We start from the raw sequence: 15,065 nt of genomic DNA on the forward strand, positions 1-15,065 counted from the left end.
ATGTGTGATGGTTCTTTCATATTAAAAACATTTTAAAAAACGAATTTGCATATTCAGGGAAGTTCCATTTTAATAGACTACTCAGTGTAGGAATGTGTATTACAAAAATCTGTTAAATACAAAAGTATGTCATTGCACCATATGATCTAAATTAACACAGATACCATAAAATTAATGTAAATTTAAATGCTTCATCCAGGTTGCTTCTGATGCAAAGGATTTTCTGAAGATGTTAAGACTGAAATTTGTTAACGGAAGATCTTTTGAGTTTTGAGCTTGACAAGCACAGGTTAGAATGATTAAGATGGACTGGAGTTAAACATACACTTTAGAAGGAATAGAATACAACTCTGTATCTTTTCTTGAGTGCAATGAAAAGAAGTTTCTGCTTTTATGGCTCTTAATCAAACAGCAATCTATTTGTTTCTAATTGAAAGAAATCCAAGTACATTTTCCATTTTTTCACATTTTTTTCATAATCCAAAATAAGGTGGGTTTTTTTTGAAAATGGAACAATAACATATATAAGAAAGGTTTTTCTGCACCAATAAAAAGCCCATGTGCACTTTCAAGGTCAGAATGTTTGTTACATTCTAACCTGTTTCTAAAGATGTACTTTTGATAATTATGCCTGATTTCTTTTTCCCTTCCTTTCTCTCTCACAAACAAGAGAGACTTTCTGCAATTAAGGGAACCATTCTCTCAGCTTTTGAAGTTTAGAGACATCATGAAAGAGATGGCCTCCAACCTGTTGCTGAAGCTTCAAAAGCTGCTGCTGTTTCTCTTGAAGCACCTGGAGCTGCTGCTCGGCTGAGGCCATTGCATGAGAGAGAGACTGCAAAGCTACCTGGGCTGCTGAACTCAGGGCTGTCGAGGCTTCCCCTACTGTCCCAGATGAGAGGCCTCCAACTGCTGGGGTAACCCCAAAGGTACTCACTGGCATGAAACAAAGAAACAAAAGAAAAAGACACGTATGAAGAAAAGCAAGACACAAAGTATTATCTTGAAAACAGTACAGTTTGGGTAATGAGCAAGAAATCAATCTCAAAAGGGAAAAAAAAGTCACAAACGATCTAATTTTTAATGGAACTTTGATTCAACATTCACAGTGCAAATAAGGAAATCAAAATATCGGTTTCTAAGGCAGTTTCTTAGATTTTTCTCATCATTAAATTAAACATTGAATTTTGTGATTAATTACAATGTGTTAATATCCTTTGTTTAACAATTAATAGTTCAAATTTATCATAACTTTCTTATTGGAAAGATTATATCAGATTACTAATACAGTTTGTCTTACATAGAAAAAAGTAATAAAATATATATATACCAGTAAACGTACTTGCATCGTCCCTTTCAATTCTTGTTCCATCACTAGTTGAAACACAAGTAAAGTGTAGAGGTTCAACTTCTAAAAGTCCAGTGAGGGAAGTAAAACTACCTTCGGCTGCTGTACAATTACTGATTTTTCCATTCCCTGAATTGGGAAAAAAAATAACATAATTCAGTTTACTCGTATTATAACTAGAAGTAACTTTTGATTTTTATTGCTATCATGTATGTAAAATGAGGAGGGAGAGAAAAGATAAATGACTAAGTACCCAATCCAAACAAAAAAAAAAAAAACCCTATATATGTAATTAACACATATGAGAAAAACATATAACTTGTAAATCTCAATCCTTGCTTCTTCCATATCTCAGTACAACTCATATGGCATGAAAACACAAAGAAACCATAGCAGAAAGAAGTACCATAGAAAAATCAGCAACTCCTACTCTCTTTTTAACAGCTAAAATGACTTCCACGCACAATTGGACCCTTTAGATTCAAAATTTTAAAACAGTTTAACATACCTGTTTGCATGATTGGTCAAAACCAAATTTATCAGGGTTTTTTTTTTTTTTTCAAAGAATGAACTGGGAGTCAGCTCAAGTTTTCTCTAAAAATGGAGGGGAAAGAATCGTCTCCAATTTTCCTATAGTCCTAACTCTTTTATTCTGTTTTTAAGAATGCTGCAACCAGGGGTTTGCACAAAACAGGGAATAGGTTTTGTTTCAAGATAAAACTCAACATTCTGTCAGAATGTTCCATTGGAATCAAATTCAAAGCAACTAGAATATTTTGCCCCGATATAAAAAACAAAATTTGTTTTCCTTGGGAAATTCCAAATACTAATTTTAAAATTGCTTCCTCTGATCAAAACATTCAGAACAATGCCACCGATTGTTTGTTCTGATCTCAGAATACTCAAAACTGTCATACTGACATTTTTACTGACATAAAAAAAAAATTATACATATTCCTAGAGAACCTCAAGAAGAATTCCTAAAGAAACTCAAAATTGCCTTGCCTGGATTCTCTTGGATATAAGATGAGAGACAAAGGAACTCTGTCAAGTTTTCAAGATTTGGTTATTATATCCTAAACTAACAGAGTTCCAGATGTCCTTACAGATTCTGGATCCCACCCTGACCTATCTCAAAGGCTAATCTAATATGAAGAAATAACCATTTCCTTGTGGCAATGCAACTCTGTTGAAAACAAAGTTCAGCCTATTTTGAGGAGGTTGATTTTCTTCAATGGCAAATTGCAACATGAAGACAATATAACCATGTTGTTGCCAAAAGCAAACAATACTGACTATAAAAAAAACCTTTCGATTCACAGTTACAAGTGGATACATGGGCTTACCTGAGAGAACATCAGATAAATCAATTTCATCTGACTGAACGCCAATGCTGCTATTATATATATTCTTACAAGAAGAACCACTCATTTCCAAATCAAAGAGCACCGGATCAAAAGGTGAACTATATAATCCATACCTGAAAAAAGAACATAATGCAGGATACTAGGCGATGTGAAGAATTTGGTTAATGGGATAAAATCAATAGAATATATATAGCTTTAAGGATATGAACGAACAATACTATTAAATATTTTTCTCAAAGCTTTAGCATTTTAAGAAAAAAGAAACTGACATTACCATCAAGTATATTCAGCAAATTGTTATTTAAAAACAATGCAAACACAAAACAACTTGCCTAATATTACTTATTTCAAGCACAAAGAATAAGTACTAAAAAGAACGAGTTTAAAAAGTTCAAAAAGGTCCAAAATGTAACAGTTATGGGTGTTGCTTGGTACATGTATTACATTTAATGCCTTATGTTAATACCTCTTCTTTGCAAGCTACAGTTCATTAGTTACTAGTGGGCTTTGGTGTATAAGCAAAGATGCTGGTTGTCATTAACAAAGCCTGTGATACAAGATCTGGGTATTTGCAGGATTGCATCTTCCAATTATCTCTGACTGTTCTGTAAGGACCTGACAGTGCACACATACTTCAAGCTACTGTATATTAAACAATGTCATACCCATGAGATAGGCCTTCCGTGTCATTGCATTGCCGTTTGAAACAGCAATTCCTTCCAAGGCCCTTATGACCCCAGACCTATCCTTTAAGAAAGCCTGAAATAGCTGGCTTGTAACATAGGCATTGAGCTAGGACATTATTTTATTTATTTTTATTTATCACATTTAGAGACTGCCCAACTCACTTTATGTGATGATGCCACTTCTGACAATTCTGCTTAATTGTTGTGTATCTGCCACCCTCCATAGCTGTTTTATTATTGTTCTTAACTGACTGATATTATTTCATTTTAATCCTTTATGAGCACCCATGGTTGTTGATGAGTGGGTAACCGTAGCAATTGAACGAATGAATAAAAAGTGATGCAGTTTTTCCCTTGTTACCTTGTTTGAAGGAGTGCTTCCATGGGTGTTAATCGGTCCTGTAATTGTCTAGAGACTGCAGTTAACAGGGAAGCACAAGTAGTACTGCAGCCAGCTAAATCTTCATCCTTTACATAATTCAGCAAAACAAAATACCAATACACAGAACCTAAAAGGAACACATATAGATGTTCAGCATTAAGTAGACAGAAAAGCAATCTTTAACTATATGTTTACAGACACCTACAAAATCCATTCAATAAAAATCTATGAAGATTCTCAGTCATCCAGGTCATGGTTGTCCGAAAGGTGCTTTTTCAGGAGGCAATTGGACTTTCTGTTGAGTAGCAAATCTCCTCAACACACACGTGATGAACCTGATGGCAAGAACCTTACCCATGCAGGGAAGGGGTGTTCAAGAATACATCCGGATTCAGCAACAAAGCACGGTGGAGGGGGGTGCGCATCTACGAAACACATTGATGGTGATAGGTGACGGACGGTATAGGAAAGAGGAAACCGGGGGGGGGGGGGGGGACCCAGGCAATCTGAAGCAAAAGTGGCGATGACAGCTGATGACATCATTCACCTGCATTCTCAGCCTTCGAATGGGAGGGGCGGGAGCTGGCGGTATATTCAAAGATGCTACAGCTGTAAACTCATTTACAACGCCTATAAAACCGCAGCAACTGAGCAGCCAGCTAACTCTGTCTTTGAGCTGAAGTCACGGCGCCAGCGTTTTCTGTAAGTCCGTCGTGTTAACCGAGATTAAACCCTGGGTTGTATTAGCCAATTCCGTGTGTGTGTTGTGCTTTACCCAGCTTCGGACAGACAGTTCCTGGAACACTGAGACTTACTTTCTTTTTTCTTTGTTTTGCTTCTCATCCAAGAAGCTTCTTCAGCTCTGATTGGATGGTGGGGAATGGAAGGATTTATATTCCTTGCAGACAGCTGGTCATTTGCATTCTTTTAGAGAAACGTCTTCAAAGAAAGTCCAATTGCCTCCTGAAAAAGCACCTTTGGGACAACCATGAACTGGATGACTGAGAATCTCCATAGAGTTTTAGCTATGCACTTTGGGATGAACACCCTTCGAATGGTGTGTGAGTATGAACGGATTTCCAGAACAATTGCAGACTACAGAACCATTTGCACTTCAGTTTGAGATGCAGACAACACAGATTTGTCCCCAACAGCCTGCTCCTGTCTTCAACGGTGAAGGGACATGGGGCAGAAAACATCCTGCAGCCAAGAAGGCTCCACACCCACTTGCACTACTCAGGTGACCCTGAGGACACAGATAAAACTCCCAAGTGGCCTCAATGACTCTCTAAAACAATGCAAATGACCAGCTGTCTGCAAGGAATATAAATCCTTCCATTCCCCACCATCCAGTCAGAGCTGAAAAAGCTTCTTGCGATGAGAAGCGAAACGTCTTCAAAGAAAAAAGAAAGAAAGTCCAATTGCCTCCAGAAAAAGCACCTTTGGGACATTCAATATAATATTTCGTTAATCAGATTGTGGTAAGTTTGCATTGATAACTGTTCAGGCAATATTCCTAGGCTATATTACTCTGGGCGTATGTTTATAACATTAACAGAGTAGAATTGACTAATAAGTAAAACGCAAGATTAGTATTAAGACAGAAAAGAATATCAAATGAAGAAAAACAGGTAGAAAGTATCAGAAGAAATCAAATTTGATTCCAAAAACAAAAGCCTTAATCTTACCTCCAGTTGCAGCTGCAGGTAAATAAGATATATTGCCAAGCAAAGCCTTCAGAAGGACCGAGCTAAATCCTTGTTGACTTGGTTCAAATTTCCCATTACTACAAAAATATATAATCAGTTTTATTTTAATATTTTATTTTGTTCATCGGCAAACATTATTCAGGATTGTTGTTTTTTACATCCATAGGTCTCAACAGAGAGAGGGCTTAATCAATGTGCAATCCAATTTCCATCTATCTAGAAATACTAAATTAGGTGGAAATAGCTCCCACATAGACACAGCATTGGGCTACAAAATGTTAATTTTTTTCTATAAAAGAGCATCTATGTTAACATATTTTACATCATGTTAGCTAGAATATTCAAGTAAAAGAAAACTTTAAGCTGAAAAAAACAAGTAACATTATTACCTTATGCAAAGAGCTAGAAATCGTGCACATTTATGTGCTATGCTTCGCCCAGCTTCAAAGAAGCATACTCGAATTATGTGGAAAAGACACATCCTTGTTTTAGACAACAAGCTCTCATTTGTTTCTCTTGAACTGAAACATTAAAAACAAAAGCAGACTTTACAACTCAATCGTTACTTTTGACTACACTTCTAACAAAGGTAAGAAATTTATTTATTTATTTATTTATTTTTACCTTCCTGGTCCATTGGATTGAACTCCTGCTAGCCAACACAGGATATCTAATACAAGACTTTGAGCATGTTCTGTCACAGCTCCATCTTCTGCCTTTTTGCAAAGGCTGTTAAGAAGTCTTTCATGAAATTCTGAAAACTGTAACATGGCACACCTCTGAACTCTAGAAAAGAAATAATATACAATAAGAAAGAAGTAAGTTAATCAGTGAATTGGGGATAAACTATTCTTGCTTTTTATTATAGCAGTGCTAAGGTTTTTCAAGAAGGAAGAAAAGAAGCTTAGGGTTTCTCTCTAATGTGGTTTTAAAAAAGTCTTGAAACTGCTTTTTCTCTTTTAGATTTGAAATTCAAAACTTGTCGTTATAGAAATCCATGTTATTTAAACAACCTGATGAAACCACTCTTGATTAGATAAGAGGTAATGCTCAACTTACAACCATTTGTTCAGCAATCATAATTATGATGTTGCTGGAAAAATGGACTTACAATCCATGCCCAAAGTTACAGCTTTTGCAATGTCCCTGGGTGTCACAGGATCAAAATTGGCAGCCCACCTGCACTTATGACTGCATGGGGGATGCAAATCTGCCCTACGTGGGTGGGTGGGAGTTGCTACAGCCTACAGTCATAAACACTACTAGGCTGGGTGGGGAAGCTGAGGCTTCTAGGGGCAGCTGTGGTTTTGCACCAAATTGCAGCACCCCAACTCACCTGCCTACACCAAGCCTTCCCCATCCCCATGGCACATCCGCACTTCACCAACCCTTGATTCTTGGGTGATGGTAGCCAGGAGTGCTGGGATTGCAATTGCTAAGCAACTGACATCTCACTTTACTTAGTATTCTTACTTTACTTAGTAAAGCGAGTACACTGCTTAGTAACTGAAATTCTGATCCCAACTGTGGCCATAAGTTAAAGACTACTTGTAACTTGAAGATGATTATGGCTATTAAGTTTGTCTTCTAGTTCAACGGGCAAAAGAAGCTAGGGTAGAAAATCTTAAATGTGTTTCTTCTGTTTACTATTTTACAAATGCTTTCTAAAGATTCTGTTTTCATCAGAATGTTCTACTATACAGCTAGTCCTCAATTTACAACCTTTCCTTTTGAACTGTTCAAAATTATAACGACATTGAAAAAAATGACTTATGATTTATGGTTTTTACACTTACAACCATTGCATCATCCCCACGTGATCAAAATTCAGGCACTTGACAACTGGCATATATTTAATGACAGCTGCCATGTCTCAGGATCATGTGTGATCACTATTTGTAACCTTTCCAGCTGGCTTCCAACAAGCAAAGTCAATGGGGGGAAGCCAGTTTCATTTAACAATCACATGATTCAATTAACAACTGCAATGATTTGCTTTACTGGCAGAAAAATGTCCTAAAACAGGGCACAATTCACTTCACTGCCTTGCTTAGCAATGGAAATGTTGTGCTCTATTTTGGTCATAAGTCAAGCACCACCTGTAGAGTTAGCCAGTTTAATAATTAAAGTGCTGGACTAGGAGCAGGACATTCTGATTTTTAGTCCTGCTTTAAGCATAAAAGCCAACTGGGTGATTTTGAGTCAGTCACTCTGTCTCAGTTGTAGAAAGGCACCAGCAAACAACTATTAAAAATGCTATCTATAAAACTGCATGGACATGCAAGTATAGTTGTCAAATCTGACTTGAGGGGAAAAAAGTTTTGTTCTAATTAAGATTTTGCCATATATTTTTAAATTATTTTAATTAAATCTAAATTAAATTAAACAGTTAAAAATTAAATCTTTATTTTTATATTCAATATAGTTAGCCTGTCTTATATATTATTGTTTGAGATACAATGTAGTTCAATGAAATAATGTCAATAATGCATTAACCTACGTTCTTTTTGAATGCATGTTTAAAAATGTATTTATGAAATATACTCACTGATAACCAACTAACCTTTCCTTTGAAATAGATGTTTTTTTAAATCTTCTAATCGTTACAGAGACTTCTTGCAGCAAATCACATCCTCGTAGGTTGTCAGATTTCCGTGAGGAAGTACTGGCTTCTGCTTTATTAGAAGACTTGTCCTGTTTTTAAAAAATAACAACTCATATATTTGAAAAATCATACTCTGCATGCATACAAGTATTTTTCATTTTGCCAGAGTATGAAATTTACTTAAATTATTATCAACTAATACCAAAACACATTTTCTCAGAATTTCAAAATCTTGCATTATACAAAAATTTGAAACATCAACATAAAAGTTGTCCTTTGTTTCTCAATATGTAAGATATTATATATTACAATGTTCTTAATATTGCAAGCATGAAGATAGAACTATCAAAAATTAAATGAGGAGAGAGGGAGAGAGAGGGAAGAGAAATTAGTATGTTGCTTATTTTATCAACTAAAATAAGGGGAAATGACTAGAAAACAATACAGCTGTATTATCAAAAATTGTCCCATGTCCTACATGTTAGGCTTGCATATCATTTTAAACTAGGTTCAGCAGTTAGGAATATTATCAGGAATATCAGATTCTGAAAAATATAATGATAATATTTGTATGTCATGCTAAGCATGCTAGTGTGTTGTGAACAGACTGCAATCCTGCATTTATCTTCTATCCTCTTCCTGAATAGCCAGGAATGTTTAGTTTGAAACTTCTATTATATTATTAAAGTAAAATTGCTGCGTGGAGGTTAGAACTGTGGTTAATTTTGATTATGGATAACTATCTTTTGGAGTACATAAATAGGATCAGACAGTTCAGATCAGGACAAGTAGCTATCCCACTATTCCAAGGGCAAACATGGCTGAGGAATTCTGGGAGTTGAAGTCCACAAGTCTTAAAGTTGCCAAGGATGGAGACCCCCTGCCTTAGACCATGTATGGAACTCTATCTAGTTCTGGACATAACAGTTCAAAACTAATGGTGACAAACTGAAACAAATTCAGAGAATTTTCAACATGATGTAGGATCTGAAATCCAAGCTTCATGAGGCATGATTATAGGGTTTGGATACGTTTAGCCAAAGGATTAAAAGTACCGGTTCTTTCTGACTATGTGACTGGAAATAGAACAAATCTCCTTTGTAGAGATATTTAAACAGAGGCTAAATGGTACCTGTCAATGGAATCTAGTGGATGTTGCCCTGAGCAAGTATTTGGATTAAATGACTTCCATGGTATTTTCCAATTCCAAGACTACCTGATTCTATAGTTTTGCTGATGGATAGTTCACCAGGCAAATTTCACACACAACTATTTTACTTCTAGCATTATCAATCTTATATTAATTATATATCTACATTGTCATTACACCACTTGACACTTCAATCTTAACAAGATGGCCTTAGGTGACCGATAAAAGGAAAATATTTTTGACCATTCTTTGTTTATATATCATTTAAATACCTTGCCTGCTGCAACTTTGGCTAAAAGTGATGCAAGTGAATGTCCCTTGTTATTTTGAGGTTTCAGAGATGGTATCCTTAAAACAGGCCAGATTCCTCCATTGCAGATTTCCTCTGTTACTCTGTCATTCACAGCTTTCACATGGATTAAAAATGAACGGTATTTGCCACCTGCCATGCCTAGAATAAAACAGACATAAGGAAAATTAATTAATTCTTGAAAACTTGTTATACATGCTTACAGTAGAAACAATTATTGGCCAACTTTTTATCAGAAAAATATTCACATTTTAAATGTCAGGAATCAATTCTAAATATCAGGTCTGCATCTAATCATTTAAAAAAACAAACACACACATTTTAGATTTTGTTCCCCAAAATATTCTGCCAAGAGTATTACCTTTTACAAGCTTTGGACTTGTGAGTGTCAACATTCCAGCATGTCCGGATAAATCAAGTCCAGTAGCCAACCATACAGGTCCACACAAAATATCTTCTTTATGATCCTCTAAAAAGGGACATAGCCGAAGGCCTTTAAAAAAGTATATAAAAAAGTAAAATTACACTGATCATAGCAAACAACTTTATATATATAAAATAATTATTGTAAAATAATAATATTGATAGTAGGGTATATTCTTGAAAAGCCAACTCTTGACTCATTTTACTTTTCTATTTAGTGAGATTTTTTAAAATCTATCCATTTAAAAAGAAAGTATTCATTTCTATTTTTTCTTTTCATAATTCATTATAAACAGAACTGTCTTCAAGTACTTCCATGATTGTAGTATAGAATGTTATGCTCTATCAAATTTCTCTTTTAAATTTATCATTCATGAGCCTAATGCTTTTAGAAAGTTACTTCTCTTACACCAAGTACAAAATTAACACATTTGTTGTCTCCAATGCTAGCATACCAAGTGGCCTTATATTCAATTTATAATGCCTCCATGATTATATTTAAGAGCTAGACATTCAGTTTATTCCAATGTTCATTAATTTATTTTAAAATTAGGATAAACTAAGATCTCTCTGGAACATTAGCATTTAAAAGAAGTGGACGGCTTCATCTATTCCCTCTAACTAGACATTCAAATTGCAATTGTTATACCACTAAGTAACAGAAATTCTTCATGCATCAGTATAATAAGAAAATATAAAGCTACAGGACAATATGCGAAAAACTTATTTTTAGAACTTCATTATTGTTGCACTGGTTTTTTGTGATTACGTAGCAATTTATCAGGATTTGCATTCCTTTCAGTGGGAGGACACATTCAAAGAGTTATAGTAATATAATACAACAAGTCTGTCAGAGAAAATCATTCTTCAAAGTTACCAACTTCTCAAGCAGGAAGTAAAACTTGGTGGCATTTGTAATCTGACTACTGTAATCCCTTCCTGGATTGTTTTCAAGGAACCAATAAGACCTTTCCATTCTTTTGATTTTCTGAGTTACAGTAATTTCTGATGGTTCTTTCTGGCAAATAGTAGCACTTGGATGAATTGTTTATGGAAGGATTTCTGAAATTCCAGTATTTAATTACCAACTATGATTATCAGAATGAATGTAAAGTAATCAATTCATTCTAATCAATTCATTCATATTTGAATGAATGAGGTAAAGCAGATTTTAGTCAGTAAAACCAGTATAAAAAGGATCCCAGGATAAGAGAAACTAAGTTTATCTAGTTAATTATGATTTATATAATTTATGCAGCCACTGTCTTCACAATTGTAATTCTAAATGATGATTACAGGGTTAAAACCAAAGAACAATATAACACAATAAATTAATTAAATAAATGAATATCTTAGCAAACAAACATCTCAAATTTATTTATTTATTTATTTATTATTAAATTTATATGCCGCCCTTCTCCCGAAGGACTCGGAGCGGCTCACACAAATAAAACAACAACGACACCTAAAACCAATATGAAAATTAAAATCCCCCAAATTAAAACCTCGTAGTTGATCAGGGAGTTTGCTGGAACAGCCATGTCTTCAGGCCAGCGCGGAAAGTGCGGAGATCGGGAGCTGTCCGGAGCTCGGTGGGTAACCATTCCAGAGGGTCGGTGCGGCCACGGAGAACACCCTCATCCTGGGGGTCGCCAACCGACATTGTCTGGCCGACAGCACCCGGAGGAGGACAGCTCTATGTGAACGCACTGGGCGGTGGGAGGCCGGTAGGAGGTAGTCCTGCAAGTATCCCGGGCCCATGCCATGTAGGGCTTTATAGGTCAATACCAGCATCTTGAAGCGGATCCGGAAGGCCACCGGCAGCCAGTGCAGCTCGCGCAGGAGAGGTGTTGCACGGGAGTAACGGGAAGCTCCCGTAACAACCCAAGCGGCCGTATTCTGGACCAGCTGGAGCCTCCAGATGCACCACAAGGGCAGCACCATGTAGAGGGCATTGCAGTAATCCAACTGAGAGACAATGAGAGCTTGAGTGACTGTACGGAGGGCATCCCTGTCTAGGAAAGGCCGCAACTGGCGCTCTAGGCGAACCTGTGCAAAGGCCCCCCTTGTTACGGCCGTTAGATGATCCACCAGGGACAGCCGTGAATCAAGGAGGACGCCAAGATTGTGAGCCTTTTCAGAGGGAGTAAGTAACTCCCCTCCCATCAAAAGTGATGGGGTAACTAGATCAGGCGATGCCGGGATCCACAGCCACTCGGTCTTGGAGGGATTGAGTCTGAGCCTGTTTCTACCCATCCAGACCCGTACCACCTCCAGGCACTTAGACATCACGGAAAGGGCATCCCTGGGTTGGTCCGGGGTGGAGATATACAATTGGGTATCATCAGCGTACTGATGATACCTCATCCCGAAACTACGAATGATCTCACCCAGCGGCTTCATATAGATGTTAAAGAGCAGGGGGGAGAGAACTGACCCCTGTGGTACCCGACAAGTGAGGGGCCTAGGGGAGAATCGCTGACCTCCCGCCCAAACAAACTGCGTATGGCCTGAGAGATAGGAGAACCACTGTAACACAGTGCCCCCTACTCCCAACCCCCAGAGCCGTCGCAGTAGGATACCATGGTCGATGGTATCAAAAGCCGCTGAGAGGTAAAGTAGCACCAGAATGGAGGAACAACCCCCACCCCGGGCCCGCCAGAGATCATTCACCAGGGCAACCAATGCCGTTTCCGTGCTGTGGCCGCGCCTGAAGCCCAATTGGTACGGGTCTAGGTAATCAGCTTCCTCCAGGAATTGTGGGAGTTGGTAAGCCACCATGGCCTCAACAACCTTCGCTACAAAGTGAAGGTTGGAGACAGGATGAAAGTTGTTTAAGGAGGCCGGATCCAGGGCTGGCTTCTTGAGGAGGGGACGAACCACTGCCTCCTTGAGTACGGCAGGGAAGACCCCATCCCTCAAAGAAACGTTAGTAATCGCCCAGATCCAGTCTCCAGTCCCGTCTCTGGTTGCCGCAACAAGCCAGGAGGGACATGGATCCAACAAACATGTGGAGGCTTCCAATCTACCCACTATCCTGTCCAAATAACAATGTAACATACATCCAGGGCCTAAAACCATTCCTTTTTCAATCAGTAAAGACAAGCATTTGAGCAGTGGTAGCAAACCTTTTACTCATCGAGTGCCGAACAGGTACGTGCTTTGCACGTGCGTGCCATCTACCCTAGTGCGCTGCTCCTCCCCATGCGCTGTGAGCGCAACCGCACCATCTGTGCATGCACACAGCTTGCACGCAGGCGCCCCACTGTGCACTGTGCACACAATCCTATCTGTGCATATGCACAGGTTTCGCACAATTGCACCATCTGCACATGCATGTGTTTTTCACACTTGCAATGCACGTGTGTGACCGCCATTTGCACATGTGCACACCAGTACTCTCATGCGAATGCGCGCATGCGGAGAGCTCCAAAGACCAGCTGGGTCCCCTGAATTGCGCGCATGCATATTGGAGGCCCAATCACCACCTGGGGCGCACATGTATGCACAGCTGCAGGTGCGTTGGGCGATAGCTCGCGTGCCTGGAAAAATGGCTCTGCGTGCCACTTCCAGCACGTGTGCCATAGGTTCGCCATCACAGCACTAGAGGAAACTACTAATGGAACACAGAAGCAAAAGTTCACTAGACTTCCTTCTAAAACATATCCAGCAAACTTCTATGTGGCAAATCTATTTAAAAGAATGTTATACTTTAGCAAAACTTACACTGTGACTCTTCTACATCCATGTTTTGCATTTCTTCATTCAAATCGTCCAACCCTGTTTTTCCATTTCTTTCCATTTCATGATGAGCTGGTGACAGAGGAAAAGTTATCTGTCTATCTACAGCTGCTTCTGGGGAACAAATACATAGATAAAAGACACTTTCAGATTTTTTTAATTAGCACAACCTCTTTTGGAGCATAGTTTTATTACATAATATGTTGTGGATGTGTTATACAGATATTTTTAAATATTTTAAAACTATCATAAACCATGAAACAATTGGTGCTTAAAATTTCTTGGCTTTTGTGTGGTACATCAAGACCTATGCTCTAAGATTGAAGCATGGCAAAGATAAAAATTAAAATAGATTTAATTACTATTAATATGATCACCAATGCTATTATGATGTTGATAGAGAGTGGGTTTGTGGGGCAATTATTAGCAAAGTGCTAAATCTGAGAAATGGGAATTGCCACATTATCCTCAAATCTTAAATTTCACAATATTCTTGGTTACTTAAATAGTATTGGCTTTGTTTTTACTTGTTGTGAGCCGCCCTGAGTCCTATGGAGATAGGGCGGCATATAAATTATATTAATATGCCGCCCTATAATATAATTTAAAATTATATTATAAATTAATATAATTTAATAAATTATATTAAATAAATTATATTAAATATCAAGACAAATATATCTGTAAAATGCTAATAAAATGAAAATAAAAAAGGATTGTTTAAAAATAGAACTGAAATGAATTCCTGCAACACAAAGAAAAAGTATCGAAATCAAAGTTAGCATTTAGAGCATTTCCTCATTCTTAAAACAAGCAAAAATATTTATTGAAGGAGATCTCATTTTAACATTCAGTGATACCTACTGCTTTCTGTTCACCATGGAACACTGTTCACCCATTATATTTCATTTCATCTGACATCGCTTTAACATGTTCAAGCTACTGATGGCTTAATAATGCCATTAAAAATATATAAATATTACTGAAAGCAAATTATTCAGTTATTTTCTTACCATTGACTTTCCCTAAGCCAGGAGCTTTATTTTTCAATAAAGTCACTTGAATCTGTGGAATGTTTGTGATACTTGAATTCAAAACAAATTTGAAATCCACATGCCCAACCATACAAGCCTTTGGCAAAACCAGTTCAAAGACATGTTCATCCCAGCTGTTGCTACAAAGAAAAAAGATGGAGAAAGAAAATAATGTTCAATGAGATAAAGAGCTCACAGGATTGTTGTTGTGGGGAAAACTGAAGGAGGAAGGAGTATTAGGTATATTCGCAAGCATGAGTTATTTATAAAAATAATACAGCAGGGATTTAAAAAAAAAATATATAAAAGA

The 15,065-nt window shown here is 37.4% G+C and overlaps 1 protein-coding gene across 2 annotated transcripts in view; it reads right to left on the reverse strand.

Moving 5' to 3' along the window:
- BIRC6 (baculoviral IAP repeat containing 6) overlaps positions 1-15,065 on the reverse strand; it is a 152,338-nt gene that overhangs the window by 107,813 nt on the left and 29,460 nt on the right. Inside the window, exons 13-24 of one of the 2 annotated variants that reach the window (XM_070932506.1) lie at positions 14,735-14,895; positions 13,707-13,835; positions 9,919-10,050; positions 9,520-9,698; positions 8,056-8,186; positions 6,117-6,278; positions 5,882-6,013; positions 5,472-5,569; positions 3,763-3,910; positions 2,695-2,828; positions 1,343-1,477; positions 749-936 (exon numbers count right to left, since the gene is read on the reverse strand). In XM_070932506.1, coding sequence (XP_070788607.1) covers positions 749-936; positions 1,343-1,477; positions 2,695-2,828; positions 3,763-3,910; positions 5,472-5,569; positions 5,882-6,013; positions 6,117-6,278; positions 8,056-8,186; positions 9,520-9,698; positions 9,919-10,050; positions 13,707-13,835; positions 14,735-14,895 — 1,729 coding nt within the window. Of the gene's footprint in view, positions 1-748; positions 937-1,330; positions 1,478-2,694; positions 2,829-3,762; positions 3,911-5,471; positions 5,570-5,881; positions 6,014-6,116; positions 6,279-8,055; positions 8,187-9,519; positions 9,699-9,918; positions 10,051-13,706; positions 13,836-14,734; positions 14,896-15,065 lie in introns of both variants that reach the window. The other variant, XM_070932505.1, reaches the window with a different exon arrangement.

Source organism: Pituophis catenifer, unplaced genomic scaffold (assembly GCF_029215685.1).
Source record: "Pituophis catenifer annectens isolate HBS135680 unplaced genomic scaffold, rPitCat1.0.hap2 SCAF_1, whole genome shotgun sequence".
Taxonomy (NCBI): Eukaryota; Metazoa; Chordata; class Lepidosauria; order Squamata; family Colubridae; genus Pituophis; species Pituophis catenifer.